The sequence below is a fragment of the Saccostrea echinata genome, unplaced genomic scaffold (genome assembly GCF_033153115.1).
Source record: "Saccostrea echinata isolate AGI-Se365-2 ecotype Australia unplaced genomic scaffold, CSIRO_AGI_Sech_v1 ptg000009l, whole genome shotgun sequence".
In the NCBI taxonomy this organism is placed as follows: Eukaryota; Metazoa; Mollusca; class Bivalvia; order Ostreida; family Ostreidae; genus Saccostrea; species Saccostrea echinata.
This window is the reverse complement of record NW_026889758.1, coordinates 7,769,496-7,791,473: the sequence shown is the minus strand read 5'-3', so window position 1 is coordinate 7,791,473 and position 21,978 is coordinate 7,769,496. Positions and strand designations below refer to the sequence as shown.

The window sequence follows — 21,978 nt, the reverse complement described above, 5'->3', positions numbered from 1 at the left end:
GCCCGAAAGTGGAGGCATAGTTAAAGTAAGTACTTGAGGGAAACGGTTGTATCCGTTAATTTTAAAGACGTCGTAGACTAAAAATCGAGGCGAAGTAGCTGAACTGAAAACTTCAAGATGGCGACCGTGACGAACCTTGTTATTATTATAGTATGGGGGATTTTTTATTTATGGAAAGAAAGGTTAAAAACGTCAAGCGCCTGTGTTTTTAGCCAATTTACATCATATATGTATGTTTTAATACAGTCATAAATATAATTGTACATTGATTAATTTAGAGACAGTGATGGAATACAAGACAATTATGACAACTGTGAGTTTGTTCCGAACGCTGATCAGTTAGATACAGACGAGGATAATATCGGTTAGTTTTTTTATTTAGGTTTCATTGACATTAAAATTGCACGAATAGTGTTATATTCTTAATGAACTATCATAACCGGGTCAACCTCATTCTGGACTCCAGCCTAAAATTAACCCTTCTATAACTCAACCACTGACGTTTGAGGATGGCATAGTCCCGAATGACATTGGGCCGATCATGCGTTTTGTTCGTATAACCCGGGATCTATGGAACGCCAAATTAACATATATTCAAATATTTGAACCTATCTTCAATTTATTGTACCTATCTTCAAATCAATTATACCTATCTTCAAATCAATTGTATCTATCTCTAAATGAATTAAAGATAGGTTTAATTCAATTATACCTATCTTTAATTAATTTGAAGATAGGTACAATTGATTTGAAGATAGGTAAAAATGCCATGAATTAAAGATAGGTATAATTGATTTAAAGATAGGTGCAATTGAATTGAACCCATCTTTAATTATAAAGACACGGACAATAACAACTATTCCCCATAAAAATGCTTTGTTTGGTTCCCTCCATGTTCATGTCACTGTTAGAGGGAGCTCTCAGTATTTTCTATAACACAAAACGAATTGAACCTAGGTATAATTGAATTGTACCTATCTTCAAATCCTTTGTGGATATGTTTCAATTGTACCTATCTTCAAATCAATTGTACCTATCTTTAAATCAATCGTTCCTATCTTCAAATGATTTAAAGATAGATATAATTCAATTGAACCTATCTTTAATTGAATTAAAGATAGGTGTAATTTCATTAAAGATATGTATAATTTATTTGAACCTAGGTTTAATTATTTAGAGATAGGTATAATTATTTACACCTATCTTTAATTCATTTAGACCTATCTTTAATCAATTGTACCTATCTTTAATTCAGTTGTACCTATCTTCAATTCATTTAGAGATAGGTTCAATTATTTGAAGATAGGTATAATTATTTGAAGATAGGTTCAAATATTTGAATATATGTTAATTTGGCGTTCCATAGGGATCTTTGGCTATGCCAGTGAGAAGACGCACGAAGTGGAATAACTCTTACAATCCTTGTGCTTGGTCGGAGTGACCCAAGTCAACTTTTCATTTACACGAAATGACTCTAGGATATTACAATTCCAAATTCCTTCAAGATCTGAGAACCTTTCCTCACCAGAGTGGCTCACAGGTGTTAAGGAGTGGCTCTGTTTCCCCAACCTGTATAAAATGCAAGCAGAGACAGACACAATCCAGTTTCCGACTTTTATTAAATTAAACGATCTATTTTTCTAATATTTATTATTACAACAAATAATTTTACACAATATACTAAGCATTATAATAAACATTACTACTTCTAATATAAAATATTTTAACCTTTAAATAAGATAAGCCATCTGAAAATTTACTAATTTTACAAAAACGCGCAATTCTAAAAAAGAAATGATCTCACCTGTATAAAATGCAAGCAGAGACAGACACAATCCAGTTTCCGACTGAACTATGTCCGTCCAGGCTGCCTATTTTATACCCTTGTATCCGTGCATCTCCATATTTAATTCCTTCAAAATTTGCAATAATTAATTTAAATTTTAATTTGAATTTTAATTACCATTCTTCTGTCCTTCAACACTTTTATTTCCTAACGCACTTTAAAAATTATTTTCGATCTTCTGCATAATCTTTAAATTTTATTTGGTATAACAAATAAAATTTAAAGATTATGCAAAAAATCGAAAATAATTTTAAATGTACTAATTTATACCAATAACTGACCTCTGGTCACTTTAATACTATTGGTTGCCCCTTCCCTAAAACCAAATATATCATTTGACAAACAACTAAACTACTGCATTTTAATGAATCATTTACTTGGAACCGTACAGGTTAAAAGGTCAACCATAGTGGCCAGCATCTCTAATTAGGTCACCTGAGTCACTCAGGTGACCTATTGCTATCCGTTTTCGTCCGTCGGCGTGCGTGGTGCGATGTGCGTTAACATTTGGACATTTTTAGCCTCTTCTCTGAAACCGCTTAACCAAACTCAACCAAATTTGGCATATAGCATCTATGGGTGAAGCATGGCCGTGCCCCCCCCAATAATTTTGCCGATATATAGATTACTATAGAAAATATAGCTACTATATACTTGTGCCCCCTCAATAAAAACGTCTGATGACTTTTTTTCTTTTTTTTTCTTTTCTTTTCTTTCTTTCTTTCTTTTTTTTTTTTTTTTTTTTTTTTTTTTTTTTTTTGCTTGTCAAGGAACTTTTGGTAGTTGATAGTGCCCCCTCAACTGAAAATATATGACTGTGCCCCCCCCCCCCCAAACCGAAATTGCTTCCTACGGGCCTGTGAAGGGAAACACAAATTTTGAATTTCATGATCCCTGCCCCCCCTGGGGCTTGAGGGGTGGGGCTAAAACCACCAAAATTAATGCAATCTTTAAAAATCTTCTTCTTTATTCCTGGACATTAAGCAGTCAAACTGTTGGCATGATTGTAATAAGCATTGAGTCCTCTACCAAAATTGTGAAATTCATGGCCCCAGGGTCAGGGGTTCTGGTGCTATGATGAGGCTATATAAATCATATAGTGAAAGTGCATTATTTCTTTGAAAATCTTCTTCTCTGCTCCTGGGTATTAAATAAAGTAACTAAGTACATAGTTATGATGAGCAAGAGTGCCTCTTCCAAAATTGTGAATTTCATGGCCCCTGGGTCAGGGGTTCCAGTGTTAGGGCAGGGCTCTATTGATTATATAGTGAAAATGCATTACTTGTTTGAAAATCTTCTTTTCTGCTCCTGGGTATTAAATAAATTAACTAAGTACATAGTTATGATGAGCAAGATTGCCTCTACCAAAATTGTGAAATTCATGTCCCTAGGGTCAGAGGTTCTGGTGAAAGGGGGGGGGGGGGGCTCTATTGATTATATAGTGAAAATTCATAATTTCTTTCAAAATATTTTATCTACTCCTGGTTATAAAGCAAAGAAACAAGTGTATAGTTATGATGAGCAAGCCTAGGATGCTTTTACAATTGTTTTAAAACTTGTGGTCCCAGGGGTTCTGTTGTGTTTGTGAGGGGGGATCTATTGATAATATCGTGAAAATGGGTGAATTCTTTGAAAATCTTCAGCTACATGTAATTGCATAGTTATGATGATGAGGGTACCTCTTCCAAATTAGTAATTTCATGACCCTGGGTCATGGGTTCTGGTGTTAAGGTAGGGCTGTGTTAAATAGTGAAAATGCATTATTTCTTTGAAGATCATCTCTGCTCCTGGGCATATTGGAGGCAATTTCAGAGTAAAAAGTTTTAATAAGCAAGGGTATTTTTACCAGAATTTTGAACATCTGGACCATTTAGTCAAGTGTTCTGGTCCTGGCCAGGGCTCTATTAATTTGTATTCTACTGAGTGAAGTTATTCCCCTTTGCCATTCACCTTTGATAATTAATCACTGTAGGTAATGTATTTGAAAGGTTAATAGAATAAGAGAATTTTGTAAGAACATTTATTGTATAATACAGAAAGTACTTTCTTAGTCTAAATGATCAGGCAGACTTGGAAATAATACATGAATAAAAATGAGACAAAAATAACTTGTCTTTTTAAATGTTCTTCAAAGGCCAAGAGAGGCCAATGTGAGAAGTAATAATAAAAAAATAATTAAAAAATAGACATTTAGTTAATAGTCTGCTTGGTAATAGTGATAAATGGGGGACAGATAGATACTAGACCAATTATATTGTTGAGCTAATCATACTATTTTTCTTGCTTTTGGGCAACAAAGCTTCATTTATCAGTTTATGGATCCTCTAAATTGTTGTATTGTACTCAGGTGACCGTTAAGGCCCTTGGGCCTCTTGTTAATTTTCTCTCTAGAGTTAGCACCTGTTCTGTCTTTCAGCAATATAAACCGAATTATTTTACATTCTTATTTTTATGCATTTTTTGTTACGATAGAACTTCTAATTTTATTCTACTTACCTAAGTTTTGATCTGAGGGTATGTTAGGGAATTGGTAGTATTAAGTAGAGTCATATCTGATTACTCTTTACGTTCGATTTCAGGCAATGTTTGTGATGAAGATGATGACAATGATGGGATAGATGATGATGACGATAACTGCCCTCTCGTATCAAACCCTGACCAGACCGACACGGACGGTAAGGCAGCACTATAATGGAAGTCAAACATTAGCATCAAATACATCTAAATATCGTATGTACCTTTCCATTACATAATGCATGTATACAAAATAAAGTGTTCCCTCTAAAGGTGATGGATTCGGTGACGCATGCGTAGATGATACTGATGGAGATGGATACGCTGATGTGGAGGACGTTTGTCCAGAACATAAAGATATCCATTCCACCGACTTCCGATCATTCCAGACGATTCTGTTAGATCCAGTTGGTGATTCTCAAATAGACCCTGAGTGGCTTATTCTAAACCAGGTACATACATGTACTGTATTTAGGAACTACTGTAAACCAACTTCCATTCGCGACGACTTTATTTCGCGATTTACCGGGGGTAAACTAGTTCGTGACGATTAATTTTCGCGATCAAGCCTTTTTTTGATCTGTTGTTAATAGAAAGAGAGACTTTAAGGACCCGTTCGCGGCGAGAAATATTCGCGATGACGAGACGCGAATAAAAGTTGGTTTACAGTAATTTGAAAGAAATGAAATACTGAAATAATCTAAGTTTATATGGATACAAAAAAAATTATTATGTTAATTCAGATAAAGGGAATAATAATAAAATTAAGGCATGAAAATTGTTTTACAGGGAGCAGAAATTGTTCAAACAAAGAACAGCGATCCTGGTTTAGCTGTTAGTAAGTAATCATTTGAATTCTCTCAGAAACTTTATTTTGACGTCATCATATATATAGTAATCCTTATTATGGTCAATGTTAACTTTTCTTCAGGTAATACCACGTTTTCCGGCGTGGATTTCAGCGGAACATTCTTTGTTAATACGGAGGTGGATGATGATTATGCTGGATTTATCTTCAGTTTCCAAGACAACTCTAAATTTTACTGTATCATGTGGAAGAAGTCCGCACAAACATATTGGCATCCTACTCCATTTCGCGCAGTTGCAGAGCCCGGAATTCAGCTGAAGCTTGTAAATTCCAAAACCGGGCCTGGTGAATACCTCAGAAATGCTTTATGGCACACAGGAGATACAGCAGACGAAGTATGCTAAAATACATTAATTTCAAATAAATAGAGATAAATAATTCGTTATTCTGTCCGAGTCTGACATGATATGCCTAGTTGTTGAAAATCATTTCAACTTTATTCATCGAGAGCTTTAAGCAATGATTCTTTTTTTGTGTGCACAGGAACATGTATACCAATATCCCACTAAGGGATCTTAAATCTTAACTTAAATGTGTTAAACTTAACTCTGTTGACTTTATTTTTGTAAAGGTACAGCTTCTTTGGAAGGATCCTAGAAATACTGGATGGAAGGAGAAGACGGCATATCGACTGGAGCTAATTCATAGACCAAACATTGGTCTCATCAGGTGTGCATTAAAATAAAGAAACCACAATATACCCATATCAAGAAACTAACTTTCACCTTTTCTGTTTCTTTAAAACTAACATTGTTATTTTAAACCTTGCTTCTATTGTTTCAGAATTTTGTTGTTTGAAGAAACAAGCCTGATGGCGGATTCCGGAAACGTGTACGACGCCACCCTGCGTGGTGGAAAACTGGGCGTATTTAGCTTTTCCCAGGAGGGGGTCATATGGTCCGATCTGGTTTACAGGTGTAATGGTAAGTGTCCTTTAGTTTGAATGTTACTGGATGAAATCTGTCCATTTTCTTTCTTTTCTTTGGGATTTTAGATTATGTTCCGCGCGGCTTGTTGAGAGAGGGAGCCGAACCTTTAGAACCAGCGGAGGGATTTCTTGAAGATTCCGGGATATACCAATTTGTCAAAAAGAGATAAAGACTGATGTAGATTCCATATTATGTCCATCTGAATGTGCATCTTAAATTAAGACAGATCTTGGTTGTTTTATTGCTTATAACAATACAAATATGTTGACGCATTGTTTGTGTGGGTTTTTTTTCAATCAGATCTCTTTCTGTCTGTTGCTGTGATACTGTCTTATGAACATGCAGTTATGCGTCGTCTTATATCTCTGTATTTATGCGGGCACAGTCCTTAGTTATTGAACCAAAAGCAGCATGTGTGTGGTTTTTACCCATCCTTGAAAAGGAAGAAAATATTTAAAGGATAAAGTATAAACTTTAAAAATTTGATGAAAAGAATAAAAAGTCATAAAGTATTGCACTTAATAAGTAGTCCACAACACTGGAAAGTAAAATATTGCTCTCAATATATATGGAGTCCACAACACTGAAAGGTAAAAATACTGCCCTTTATAGCCCTTAATATGGATTCCACAACACTGAAAAGATACATAATGAGTCAAAATCGTGTTTCGTTTCAGATAATTGTACCATAAAACAAAAGGTTTATGTGAAACATGAAACTTGAATTTTCTGAAACCTTATATCTTCAAGAATTGAATACAATTTGCATTTGTCATCCAAAAATTCTACTTTTGTCAGTTTTCCCCTTTTTCCGTCACAGTGTCACTTTAAAAATTGCTCTTAATATGGTCCACAACAGTTAAAGGTAAATTATTGCTCATATCCACAATGCTGAAAGTAAAATGTTGCCCTTAACATCAAGTCCTCACCGAAAAGTAAAGAATTGCTCTTCATATGAAGTCCCAAACACTGAAAGGTAAAATTTTGCCCTTAAAGAGGCTGGGTGGTCGTGGCCATTTTTAGACTATATTGATCTCCTTTAAAAGAAGAGCTCCATATAAAGATATACAAAAATAATCAAATTTTAAAACTAAAATGTATGAATTTTTTCTTTGCCAAATGATAGTTGACAGCTTAAGATATCATATCTAAAAATATAAGTTATATCTGATGGTTAATTTATTGACCCCCCAGCCTCCTTAATATGGAGTTCACAACACTGAAAGGTAAAAATATTGCTATCAAAATTCACAAATAATATTAAGTCCATAATAATAATATTAATATTGAGTCCATAACCTCAAAAAGTAAAAGTTCTGCACTTAAAATTTACAACACTGAAAGGAGAAGTATTACCCTTAATATCGAGCTCACAACGCTGAAATATAAAATATTTCTCTTAATATTGAGTCCACGACACTGAAAGACTCTGATGTTTCGGAATCCGTTCTTGGGGAGCGGAATAGACAGGCCCGTAGTATTCAGGATGGAGAGTGGGGGTACTTTATCGGCGAAAAGTCTTTTTCTGTAGTGTTCATATGAGAATTTTCAATTAAAGGATTGCTTGTCCCCCCTCTCCCCACCTGTTTTGTTGCAGTATAGTCGAACTCTGCCAAATCCTTGCACTGAACGAAGAAAAAAATTCAAAGTATTAGAGAGAGACAACACCACCCAACCCCTTGAACATGACTTGAGAGTTCGGGCAATTGAGGTTTTTTTCTCTTTTACTTTTCAAATTTTTGGAGGCAACCCCCTTCCCCGCGCCCTTTTGAAAAACATTGTTACAAGTCTGTGGGTATCGACAGTAACTAGCTCCTGAAGATCAGTGGTCAGTCACAGGGCACAGAATATTAGGACTAAAATGGCGATATTGAACCGGAAGCAAAGTATTTTTGGATCATTACATGTGAAAATATGAATATTTTACTTCAGCTTGGAAACTACCTCCCTAATCATATAATATGACATTGTAAAGCACAACAACTTGCTATGTATGAATTTTACTTTTACAATTTTTTTCGTTAAAAAATTTATCTCCTATTGATAATGTACTGCCTTTGTCTACTAATGTATCTTTCATGCCTCTCTGGGGGCCCTTGATTGGAAATAAAGATTGTCTATATTGTCTATATATATTGTCTATTGTTGATTTTTCAAAAAAAGGGGGTTGTTTGTTAGTTATCTATCCTTAAACATTAATTAAGCAATTTTGAAAAATGAGTCACTGAATTTATATTGATGAGTATTCCCTTTGGCATTTCAAAATTAACAGACATGCATTTCTTTTTTATATTGTCTCGTAAAAATCTAAAAGTCTAATTAAAAAAATCGTTTCGACTTCGAATGAAAACAAAATCTGTCCCCCGCAACATTTCTGCTTAGTTTCGTAAAATTTCCATTTCCGCAGCAGTGTATTGTACTGGCATCAGGAAGGTTGTTAAGCTATTGTAATTATAGTTGTATTTTAGAGCTGCTCTAACAGTGCGCAATTTAAGACACACGTGGTCCAAGTGCTTTTTATCAAATAACCAGAGAATATCCTTACTGAATTCAAGTACATAATGCGATCTAACCCACTGTAACATCCGCCACGTACTTAAATCACAAACAACACGTGAGGTTTACAATTAATGTTTTATATGCTTGAATGTGTTGTCCTTAAACTTGATGCAATACATGTATACTCATTTCATGTGCACTAATGACATAGAAACTAATAACAGTTGAACGTAACACTGTGTCGTGTTTAGCTATGTTGTACATTTTGTGTTATACAGCATTGGTTTTCTGTGACGTGGCGTATGTTCAATCGTTTAAGTGGACACCTGAAGGATGGGATGGATTACCGATAAATTGTCCTAATGAATGTCATTTTAATTCAAACTATAAATATTGTTGTGTCTGTCGGGGAAGGATCGTTCTAAATGATTTGCTTGATACCCCGTACTTACAAGTTGATAAAAACGCACTCTCAACAAAAATGTTTTATCTTGAACATCGTGAGAAAGGATTGCAATCATTTCCGAAGAACATTTGTGACTTCACAGCTCTAACACAGATTGACTTGTCCCGAAATCTGATACTGGATATTCCTAATTTATCGTGTATCAAAAGTCTTACACATTTGAATTTATCCAGAAACAAAATTTCTGTTTTACGGAAAGGCTCTCTTAGCAACAACAGAAACCTGAGGGTTGTAGATTTATCGTATAACTTCATTACTCACATGGAAACAGGCGTTCTGGGGGAAATGGCATTTCATAAATTATATCTACATTACAACGATCTGATATCTATTGATATCAGTAATATTGTTTTTCAAAGACCCTTTTGTTTGTTGGATATATCTTATAATAGTATACAAACGATAACTAACGAGCATGGATGGTCAGTAAATCTTGCCACTATTTATGGACCTGGTTATATCGATTTTTCATACAATAAAATGAACACTTTGCCGGATTTAGGAAAACTTGGCTTTTCGGACATCTTTAAACTCGGTAAACTTCTTTATTTTAGTTTTGATTGGCGACATAACCCTATCAAATGTGACTGTATCCTTGCTAAAATAATCTTACATTTTAAACCATTTTTAGAAAAAATTGACAGAGAATTTTTCGAAGTTGAGTGTAAAGATCCAGCCCTTTTTCATGGGTTAACTGTCCCTGATATAATAAATGAGAATCGAATCACAGATATGACGTGCAATTATACGTCATATCCGAGTTGCCCTTTTCGTTGCTCGTGCATAATTCGGCCAGACTCTGAATACTTTACATCTTCAAACACTGTTCTCAAATTAATTATGGATTGTACAAACGCTGATTTAGTACGATTGCCTAATATTTTTCTAGAGAGTGACGAAATCGAACTCTACTTGCAGGGAAATAAAATCACTCGGATACCATTAAAACATTATTTAAATCGTATATCTGTTCTTGAGCTTTCAGTCATTCCCATGTTCGACAAAGGAGCTTTGGAGAATCTCACTCGATTGCAAAGTTTTTCAGTTCCTCGCAGTCAGCAACTTGAAGGAATTCCTCCATTTTTTTCGTTTTTTAAACCCTGTGTATTTCTGCAAAAGGGGGATTTTGTCGTGAACTGCACATGCGCGAATCAATGGATGTATGACTGGCTTATTATTAAAGGGGCAGAATGTAACACACCATTTGAATTTCGTTGCTTTTTGGGGGATAAACATGAGAGTTTGATTAAAATTATTCCAAAGTTGATCTGCTTTGAGAAAGATAATACAGCTTTTTATGTTCTTTTCTCTTGTGGTGCAGGTATATTGCTGATTTTTATTGTCGTTAGTGTTTTATTGTTCAATTTTAAATTTGAAATTTCGGTCATATTAAAAAGATATAAGGCAAGTAGAATATCCAGGAAAACAACTAAGGAATGTATTTATATTTCCTTCGACGAAAGAAATGAAGATATTAATACATGGGTGTTAAAAACGCTGGAACCGTTTTTGATAGAGAAGGATTGGAGCGTGTTTATTCCATCACGTGATTTGCCTTTGGGTAGTGTTCGATCCGACGAATCGGCGTGGCAGGTCGCAGTTACTAGGTATTTTATCGTGTTTTTGTCAACTAATTATTTTGAAGACGAGTGGTTCGAAACACGTAATGAATGGAAATATATATGGAACAGTTACATACGTGCATCTAGTGAGAGAAAGGAGTTGTTGCTAATAAACTACGATCTAATGAAAGTGAGCGAAATATGTTGCAGAAAATGCAAGGCAGTTATGCGTTTTGGAAATATCATTGACTTTGATAGAGGAGAAGAAAAAATATTTTCTAAAATATTGAAGATTTTTACATAGCTTTAATATCTGCACAGAATTCATGACAAGGTTGTTTGATTGTAAACCGTTGTTGATATTTTGACTCTAACAGCTGTCTAAGACTCCAAAGCATTTTATTACGTACAGCATACATGTACCAGGGCGGATATTTTATTTAGTTATAATGAGTTATTTTTTGTATGTAATTTGTGACATAGATTATTCGAAAACATTTATACATATTATATATATTCATACAATAAAGTGGATGATACAAGTACATTTACATGTACTCATATTATATTATATATATATATATATATATATATATATATATATATATATATATATATATATATATATATATATATACTGTATATATATATATATATATATATATATATATATATATATATATATATATATATATATATATATATATATATATATATATATATATATATAATATATACTGTATATATATATATATATATATATATATATATATATATATATATATATATATATATATATATATATATATAGCTGTGTTTGACTCTCGGACTGTAGACTTTCTGTGCTTGTCTCTACTGCCAACAACTAACAACTAAACAACACTTAAAAAGAACACGTTCAGTGTTACACTTCATGTATTTCTTTTAAAAAAGAAAACTGAATCTGACCAGTACATTGAAGTCTTATTTTCAAAAGTCTGAAATTGTACTTTAAATAAACAAGAATTTTTTTTTAAAAATATCATTGATATTTTGATTATTTATTTTTGTGACGTAATACATTCATGCATTACATGTACGAATATGCACCGGGCAAAGTTTACCATACATGTACATGGTAAGTACTTAAGTTTCTTGCATATTACTTTTTTCACAGGTACTTTGTTTTTCGTGTTAAGACAAAATTGCAGGACAGGGGAGACACCTGTTTCTTTCTTTCTTTCTTTTTTATTAGAAAAATGACCTACTTTTTATGGTTGTTTATATCTAATGTGGGTCTGGTAGTTACAAGAGGCCCAAGGGCCTTAACGGTCACCTGAGTATAATAACAATTCAGAGGATCCACAGAAGTATTAAATAAACTGATAGATGACGCTTCGTTGCCCAAAAGCAAGAGAAAATAATATGATCAGGATCAGCAAAATAATTAGTCTAGGACGCAGTTACCTGCAGAACTGTAGCTCTATGCTTGAAAAAATTCGGACAGATAAAGCAGAGAGCTACAGATCCAAGCGTCGTAAAAACCTTCGATTTACGTCGCCTCTTTTATGTCGCTCGCTTTGGGTAGTATTTCTTGCATTTTGTGCTTTCCATAGTATCCGATAATTAACCATATATTTTCCTAGTATTCTTTATACTTTATTTACTTTTCAGCGGTCTCAAACAGCCCTTTGTGGTTTAGCAATGTCGGCCCGCGATATAAAAAATACCCATTCCGACGCCTATGTTGGGAGTCTTTCAATGAACATATACTTGCCGAGAAAATGTAATTAAAAAATTAAAGAGGTTCAAATATCATGTATATTGTCTACAAAGAATACAATATGTATGTAAAAAAAGAAATGAGATAAATAAAACTCGGGCGTGTTATTTCAGGATGACACCAACGTCGACGTCGGAATGCATTTTTTCCCTGATATTCCAAAACCACATACGGCCGTCTGGAAACGTTGAAAGGTAAATAAAGTATCAGGAATAAGAGTAAAATATATGGTTAATTTTCGGATACCATTTTTAAAATGGAGGAAAGCATTAGATACAAGAATTAATACCCGGAAAAAGCGATAGCGTAAATCGAAAGTTTCTACAACGCTTGGATCTGTAGCTCTCTGCTTTGTCCGAATTTTCTCAAGCAGAGAGCTACAGCTCTGCAGCTAGGACTCATTAACAGTTCATAAAATACTCCTTGCCCCCATTTATCACTAGCTTCTTACTAACTATAAACAAAACAATAGTGCTTTAGTACGAATTGTAATCCCACATTATCGCCTCTCACACTGGCCTTTCTTGGTCTTTGAAGAACATCTAATAAGATAAGTTATTTTTGTCTCATTTCCATTTATTATTTACAAGTGTACCTGATCATTAATACTATGAAAGTACTTTATGTATTATAAAATAAAAATTCTTGCATAATTCTCTTATTCTATCGACCTTTCAATTGCATTATTTACATTGATTAATTATCAAAGGTGAATGGCAAAGGGGAATAACTTCTCTCAGTAGAATACAAATAAATAGAGCCCTGGCCAGCACCAGAACACTTGACCAAAAGGGTCCAGAATTTCAAAAATCTGGTTAAAATACCCTTGCTTATAAAAATTTTTACTCTCCTTGCCTCCGAGATGCAGAGATGATTTTCTAAGAAATAATGCATTTTCACTATAGATTCAACCCTAACACTAGAACCCATGACCCAGGGTCATGAAATTTTAAGAAAAATGGAAGAGTTACCCTCGTTCATCATAACTGTGCACTTAGTTGAAGATTTTCAAAGGATGAAAGAATTAACACATTTTCACTATATTATCAATAGATCCCCCCCCCCCTCGAAACACCAGAACCTCTGACCTAATCTTACACCAAATCTCTGACCCAGGGGCCATGAAACTCATAATTCTGGAAGAAGCACCCTTGTTCATCATAGCTATACACTTAGTTTCTTTGCTTTTTAACCAGGAACAGAAAAAAAATCAAAGAAATTATGCAATTTCACTATACAATCAATAGAGCCTCCCCCCCCCCCTTTTCACCTGAAGCCCTGACCATAGGGCCATGAATATTCACAATTTTGGAAGAGGCATCTTGCTTATCATAACCATGAACTTAATTTGTTTACATAATACCCAGGAGCAGAGATTTTCAAAGAATTATCCATTTCACTATATCACCAATAGATCCCCGCCTTAACACAAGAACCCTGACCCAGGGACCATGAAATCCACAATGTTGAAAGAGGCACCCTTGCTCATCATAACAACGTCTATCCTCTTTGTCGAGATTGCAGTGATTAGTTACTTTGAGTCAGATAAAATAAAAACACATCTAAACACTTTGACTTGTTTATCTAGACTGCCTATTCAAACATAGCATTGCATTGTAACGTTACCATAACGTCATATTTATGATGACGTCATAATAGGACTATTACTTAATGTCACATGCACTTTAATTTTACATGAAATATATGGAGATAACGAACAGTATTCAAGCTCAAAAGTCCGTAAAACAATACAAAATAGGAGCAGAGCAAACACGGACCTCTAAACATCAGAGGTGGGATCAGGTGCCATGGAGGAGTGAGCATCCCCTGCCGACCGGTCACACCCGCTGTGTCCTCCTTGTCATGATCGGGAAATAACGGAGAAATCCGTCGACAATTCAGTGTGTAAATAATGGCCTAACAATCAGTATGAAAAACGTCAGTCAGCATTTGACTCAATGATAAATTGTATTTGCTCACAAGGTCATTGTATCGACCATAGAACTTACGAAATGATGACTTTAAACGAGACAGCTGATATTCTTGTTTCCTCAACTTGTTTGTCAATAATTTACCTCGTTTTAGAAATTGTACATACGTAGAGCATGCTCTTTCGTATCGAATCAACTGAGAGATGTATATACCCCGTATGCAGGTGAAGAAGGTATATCGCTGCATAAGTAAGGGAAGTTGACGATTGAAAAGTTAAAGTCATCACGTTTATCATAAAGCTTGGTTGTTAGATTACCATTAACGTCTTTTTCAAGTAAAATATCCAAATATGAAACAATTGTGTCAGACTCTGTGGTATCTTTTATCTCAAGCTCACCAGGATATATCGCGCATTAAAAGATTGAGAGGCAATATGAAAACCACCTATCCTTCTGTATTCAATAATCCAGAAGTGAAAAAAGAATTAGATAGATTACATGATCAGTACGTACTGGTCCCTGCTGACAAAGCAGGTAACAACATTGTCTTTGTTTGTAAGGCTCATTATATTAAATGTATTTTAGAGGAACTTGGATTTAATTCTACAAGTGGTAATCCAACTTATACTCATAGTTCCCTTTCTAAGGAAGAAATTCTTCAAAATCATATGTCAGTTTTGAATATTTTTAATATTCCAAACAACCAAAATGAATTCGAATTACCATATTTATATTGGATTCCGAAACTTCATAAAAATCCTTACAAACAAAGATACATAGCGGGTTCCAGTAAATGTTCATCCAAGCCTCTTTCTTTTCTCCTCACTAAGATATTAACAGTGGTGAAGGAGAAACTTCAAGAGTACTGTGCAACAATATATTCGAGAAGTGGTGTAAATCAGATGTGGATACTTAAAAATTCCAAGGAACTTTTGGAAAATTTGAAATCACAAGATTTTACCAAAATCAACAGCTTAAAAACTTACGACTTTTCAACTTTATACACAACCATTCCGCACGATAAATTAAAGTCCAGGCTTTTTGATATCATTGACAGCTGTTTTTTCAATAAAAATGGAACTCGTAAATATACTTACCTTGTCATTGGTCATTTGCAAAATTATTTTGTTAAAAAACATTCTGATTGTACACACAAGTACTCTGAAGTTGACATTAAAAAGATGCTTGAGTTTCTGATTGACAATATCTATGTGGTTTTTGGAGACCAGGTCTTCCAACAATCTATTGGAATACTTATGGGTACCAATTGCGCCCCGTTATTAGCAGACCTTATTTTGTATTCATATGAAGCAGAATTTGTCCAAAATCTTGTACGTGAAAAGAAGAAAACACTTCCTGTGGCCTTCAACTCGACATTTAGATATATCGACGACGTATTGTCAATTAACAATGGCTATTTTCATTCTTATGTCGATACGATATATCCTGGTGAACTTGAGATAAAAGATACCACAGAGTCTGACACATCTGTTTCATATTTGGATATTTTACTTGAAAAAGACGTTAATGGTAATCTTACAACCAAGCTTTATGATAAACGTGATGACTTTAACTTTTCAATCGTCAACTTCCCTTACTTATGCAGCAATATACCTTCATCACCTGCATACGGGATATATATCTCTCAGTTGATTCGATACGCAAGAGCATGCTCTACGTATGTACAATTTCTAAAACGAGGTACATCATTGACAAATAAGTTGATGAAACAAGAATATCAGCTGTCTCGTTTAAAGTCATCATTTCGTAAGTTCTATGGTCGATACAATGACCTTGTGAGCAAATACAATTTATCATTGAGTCAAATGCTGACTGACGTTTTCCATACTGATTGTTAGGCCATTATTTACACACTGAATTGTCGACGGATTTCTCCGTTATTTCCCGATCATGACAAGGAGCACACGGCGGGTGTGACCGGTCGGCAGGGCATGCTCACTCCTCCATGGCACCTGATCCCATCTCTGATGTTTGGAGGTCCGTGTTTGCTCTGCTCCTATTTTGTATTGTATAATGGACTTTTGAGCTTGAATACTGTTCGTTATCTCCATATATTTCATCGTATCGACATAAGAATGGAAATAGCCATTGTTAATTGACAATACATCGTCGATATATCTAAATGTCGAGTTGAAGGCCACAGCAAGTGTTTTCTTCTTTTCACGTACAAGATTTTGACAAATTCTGCTTCATATGAATACAAAAAAAGGTCTGCTAATAACGGGGCGCAAATGGAAGATTTTCATCAACATACTCCGGGCCGCAAAATTCACAATAATCATAATTTACAATGATAGAAAATTCATATTTCGCGTTGTGCTTTAAAAAAGGATAAACTAAAAAGTCTTCGCTTCTCCTCACTGTGGAATCTGAATTGCTTAGTCCAAGGGAATATAATTTTGTAATGGGACGGTTTGATATGGTTTCGTTACTAAGACGTAAGAGTGCTGATCTTGTGAGTCCAACTCTGCCAGTTATGAGATCAACCACTATTGCTTCTCCGTAACTAAGGTGTGTCTCCATATTTATCTTTAAACGTCCAAGAACTTTCAGTAAGGAAGTCTTGGTCAATCCTATTAATTTCTCCCACCATCCACCATACCATGGAGCTCGACTAGGGCATTTTCTGCATGTGATGCTCTGGGTATTTCCTTTGATGCAGATTGAAAGGTTGTTGCATTATCTGAGATCATGATACTAGGCAGTGATCTCCTACTAATAAATCTTCTGAATGCAAGAAGAAATGAACTATGTGTCAGGTTTGGTACTAACTCTAGGTGTAAAGCTCGAGATGAGGCACAGGTAAAGAGGCATATGTATGCTTTAGAATCTTCTCCCAATTTATCCTTGACATAAAGGGGACCTGCAAAATCAATGCCTTTCACAGTAAATGGGGGTTTCATCTGTAGACGGTCCTTTGGTAATGGAGGGGGTTCTGGAGCTTGATATGATTTTTCTACAGCTGATACATCCTCTAAGAATCCCTTCCACATGATGTCGAATCCTTGGTATCCAGCATTGTTCATGAAGTAAGGTAATTGTCGAATTCCAACTGGCATGAACATGCATTTGTGTGTATCAACAACAATAAGATATGTCAATCGGTGCTCTGTAGGAAGAATGTATGGAAATTTTGTTTTCTCCATCAGTGGTGCATTGTGTATTCTTCCTCCACACCTAAAAATCCATCTCTATCAAGGAACAATTTCAGTTGCTGAACCAAGGTTGGTTTCCTTCCAGATGGATGTTTCAGATATTCTATTTCCTTTATAAACTCTGTTCTCTATACATCGTGTATGAGCAGTATAATAGCTTCACGTAATTCTTGTTTACTGAGAAATCCTGCTCTCCTTTCACTAGAATGTCTGCAGTTGTGAATAAATCTTCTGATGTACGCAACAGCTCTAACCAACATTATGAGTGAACTTTTATACTCAAGTTTTAGTACTGAATGTATAACTTCAGTCCTGGTATCCGCTGTAACCTGATCCTCTGCTTGATGATTCATATTACTCTCTTCTTCAGCGCTTGTGGAACATAGTATTGCGTTTGTTGGTCCATCCCATACACGCCATTTCTTGGGTTCAACTAATCATGCTGGTCCATTCCACCAGAGAGTATCCTTTTTGAATTGTGCTCTCGGAATTTGTGACAGTTCTCTCTGAGGAACTTCGAGGGAATTGAGAATTTTTACAGATACTTGTGTGCTGAGACTTTTTACAATTCCTGCATTTGAAATATGACTGACATTCATTAACTTTGTGTTTTCCAAATCAATTGAAGTAGACTTTCTTCTGTTTGATGATCGATATTCTCTTCACAGAATTTTCCAGCTTGTTAGTCTTTTTTATAGATTGACCCAGCAACAAAGTTAGCTGTTGGAATGAATTCCTGGGTTTCCTGTTTTGATTACATTGCCTGTCCAGCATCTTGAACACATAGCTCCTTCTTAATGGCTCTCCTCAGTGAATTCAATTCCCGTTGATCATCTCCTTTGTCCCGGGTAATGTTCTTCCGAATATCTGCTGGTAATTTGTTGTATATCATTGGAGTTAAAATTGTTCCATAGGTGGTTTCATCAATTCCATAGAGATTCCTCTAGAGCATCTTCTAATGCAAAACTCCATTTTGTCGCAGAAGTTTCCCAAACTATCAGGATTAGACTTGAGATATGGTAAGTCAATTAAACTCTGGATATGGGAATTAATGATTTTGTCCATACATGTATCTCTCGAATAAAACATCTATTGCTTGTCTATAGTTGGTATTAGTCGAACTAAATCCTGATACAATGAGAGTGCTTCCCCACATCACAGCGATCGAAGATAGCTAAATTTTTCTTCATCACATAAACTGTTGTTCCCATGGATACTTGTGTCAAAACAATCCCAAAATGTTTGCCATTCAAGTCGGTCTCCAGAAAAAAGAATTGGCAGGTTTAGGTTTGGCAATTTATGATTATGAGTCTAAGGGTTTCCTATGCTAATTTCTAATGAATCATTGCTTGGAATGAACTGCGGTGCATTTACATTGAAATTCATGGACGAGATTGATGAAAATTCTCAGAAGCCTTGTTAGATGAAGCATTCTTTGTGAATTCTGCTAATTTTAGTCTTAAATCTAACATGTACTCATCTGAATCTTTGATCTCCGTTTGATTCCCCTCTTAGTTCACTAATTCTTGTAGAATCTCGCTAATGATTTTCTTTAATATGTCCTACTTCTCCTCCAGTACCTTGATCATTTCAGCTTTCCCATTTTCATCTTCATTCTCAGAAATTCTCAAAAGTCTTGTAATTAGTCCATGATATCCTGAATGCATGGCCTTCAATTTGGATACATCCATTTTGCATATGAACTGTAATCCTGGTCACGGCACCAATGTCGAGATTGTAAAGTGTTTAGTTACTTTGAGTCAGATAAAATGAAAACACATCTAAACATTTTGACGGAAGTTTCAAAGTGCGAGGATCCACGCTGCAAACCCAACCGGCCAATCCATGAGATTTAAAAATGGAATGAAATTCAACGTAAAATCCTCTATGACATGTAAATCTAAAAACCTTATATATTGTATGATGTGCCCTTCATTATATAGTACAAACAAGAACCAAATAAGCCGAACCTGTTCGTTTGCATAAGCAACAGATTAAAGACCCAACCATAAGAAACACGCCATGTTGTGAACACTTGAATGAAATATGGAGATAACGAACAGTATTCAAGCTCAAAGTCCATTAAAACAATACAAATCGGGAGAGCAAACACGGACCTCCAAAAACAGAGTTGGGATCAGGTGCCATCCTGCAGTAAGCGCAATTTTTGTATATTCCCTTTTAACAAAGTAAAGAGGAAAATGAACAATTACGGAAAGCCAAAGAGCATTACTTAGTATTTCATAAAACTGCTTAAACTAAAACTAAACTGTTAAAATAATTTTATTTCAAATTATTTTACTATGTACATTTTACATAGAATGTCTACATTACTGTGCATAAATAATAGGCGCTAAATCTGTAAATCACTTTATCCTGCCTCTGATAAAAATCTTTAAATTTCATTGGTCGATAAGAATACTGTATTGAACCATATTACGCTACCTACCAACATTATATTGTTAATATGCCCTCTCCACGTTACCTATTCAACACACATCAAATCAATATGCCTCCTCCACTTGCCATACTGTCAGATCATACTCAATGTGTTGTCTACATAACTAATATTATCTCGCTTCAGACAAAGAGCTAAAGCCACGAACCATCATATTTGGCCCTGTGTTTTTCACAAAAATAAAGTTTCGATTCAAGAAGAGTACTATACGTTAAATATTAGAGGACAACATTTTTCTTTTCCATACATAACTTATATTGTTATATAATGCGCCATTAAACACGTGCGACGGTTGGAAAATGCGACGGTTTCATAAAAACGTTAAAAATGCCGTTTTTTCGACAGATTTTCCCAAAGTTGGATGTGGCCACAGTCAAGAACAACTTTTATACTTCCCATAGATATAGATATTACCGATACAAATCTTTATGTTTAATATCGTTGTTGTTCGTGGCTGTGGCCAATATGAAATTTGATTTTATATTTAAATTTTGATGGATCAAATAATCCTTAATTTGTAGATCAATCGTTTACATTCATTCATGTAATAATAAAAAAAAATATAAATTTCACAAAATATCCTAGAAAATCAGTAAATTGTTCATTTAAAACGCTAAATGTGAAAAATAGTCAACTACATACATTTTCTGAAATAAATGTCTGGAAAAACTTTGTGGTTTTTACTATGACTAGGTCATTATGTATGACGTTACTAGTGATACGTCAGTTGTGACGTCATAAAGGCTGTAAATTATTTGGGATGTTGCTGAAAAGTTTTTAACGCTCTAGATAGTGCCCCTACATGTATTTACATGTATATGATTTAATTACATGTAAACCCAACTGGATGATACCATCAAATTGTAAGTTTTTAGAAATTCCCGCCACGGTGTCTTTCTTTACTAACCCCCCCCCCTCCCTGAAATAATTCAAAATACTGTTGTTGATAGTGTTAACAGGCATGACTTAAATTGTAAACAAATTAATAGAGAGTGTAGCAAAGATATCACGCTAGACCTTTTTAAACAAGCGAAATAATAATGGGTTGCTGTCTAAAGTGAAAATTAAAAAAAGGAATGAAAAAAATACGCATTAAGATAATCATCTGCATTTCCGCACCGAAATCCACCATCTTTATGTACATGCAGAAGAGTCATCTCAATGGATTTACAAAATTCAATCGTATCGATGGCTTATACATGCTGATACAAAATAATGCATAGTTATAGTATACAGTTATGTGATCACCGATATCGGGTTTCGTTAAAACACTTGCACATGACGATCCCGCGCCCGTGATCAAAAACAAAAGAATATATCGGTATATTTTTAATATGTCTGTATTTTTATTAAAATCGAAGTGAGGCTATTGATGCATATATACATATAACATATACCCGATCTTGTCATCCTTTGTGAAACATAATTCAAATATACCCCCAGTGAGCAAAATTGCATTAAATGCATGTCGTATGTCTTAGACATCAGTATAAAATGTTTATGCATTTTTTGTACTGTGCTTCAAATATTTCATTGTAACTAACACAATTTAAATAAGTATAGTTATGCTTCAGATCGTCAGTCAGTGAAAGGGTAGTGATTATATGTCTATTTAGACAAAACATAAATTAAATAAATAAGTACACTACATATAATTTACCCAAAATAAACTCTTCATTGCGACTTTATTAGTATACGGTTTTATCTAAGAATTCAGCGATGTGAAAACACATGGAGAGAGAGAGAGATATCTTAGAATGTGTTTTAAATAACAAGTCAATAAAGCGGGAATATGTTCTTTAAAACGTATGGCCGTAAGTTGTTTATAGCTAGATTTTTTTAAACCCAACGAAGTAGATTTTTTTTGGATAATAATTCTTACTCTTTTTTAGAGTCTTTTTTCAGCCTATTCTGGTTAGTACACTTGTACCTCCTCCCTCAGTATAAACTATTAGGATCATGATATG

General features: G+C 34.6%; 3 protein-coding genes across 5 annotated transcripts in view; 2 read left to right on the top strand and 1 right to left on the bottom strand.

The window, feature by feature from the left end:
• LOC133181717 (cartilage oligomeric matrix protein-like) overlaps positions 1 to 6,434 on the top strand; it is a 69,965-nt gene extending 63,531 nt beyond the window's left edge. For all 3 annotated transcript variants that reach the window (XM_061316279.1, XM_061316278.1, XM_061316280.1), the window contains 8 exons: positions 279 to 364; positions 4,426 to 4,521; positions 4,634 to 4,812; positions 5,150 to 5,198; positions 5,292 to 5,563; positions 5,800 to 5,897; positions 6,012 to 6,151; positions 6,223 to 6,434. In XM_061316279.1, coding sequence (XP_061172263.1) covers positions 279 to 364; positions 4,426 to 4,521; positions 4,634 to 4,812; positions 5,150 to 5,198; positions 5,292 to 5,563; positions 5,800 to 5,897; positions 6,012 to 6,151; positions 6,223 to 6,326 — 1,024 coding nt within the window. In that variant the 3' untranslated portion in view covers positions 6,327 to 6,434. The remainder of the gene's footprint in view (positions 1 to 278; positions 365 to 4,425; positions 4,522 to 4,633; positions 4,813 to 5,149; positions 5,199 to 5,291; positions 5,564 to 5,799; positions 5,898 to 6,011; positions 6,152 to 6,222) is intronic.
• A 2,459-nt stretch (positions 6,435 to 8,893) lies between these two features.
• LOC133181720 (uncharacterized) lies at positions 8,894 to 11,231 on the top strand. Its single transcript, XM_061316284.1, has one exon. The coding sequence runs from the start codon at positions 8,910 to 8,912 to the stop codon at positions 10,986 to 10,988; it is 2,079 nt and encodes a 692-aa protein (XP_061172268.1). The 5' UTR covers positions 8,894 to 8,909; the 3' UTR covers positions 10,989 to 11,231.
• A 5,743-nt stretch (positions 11,232 to 16,974) lies between these two features.
• Positions 16,975 to 19,244, bottom strand: LOC133181518 (uncharacterized). Its single transcript, XM_061316007.1, has 2 exons — positions 19,120 to 19,244; positions 16,975 to 17,575 (listed from the first exon to the last, which is right to left on the bottom strand). The coding sequence occupies exons 1-2, from the start codon at positions 19,242 to 19,244 to the stop codon at positions 16,975 to 16,977; spliced, it is 726 nt and encodes a 241-aa protein (XP_061171991.1).
• Between the last annotated feature and the right edge of the window lie 2,734 nt (positions 19,245 to 21,978).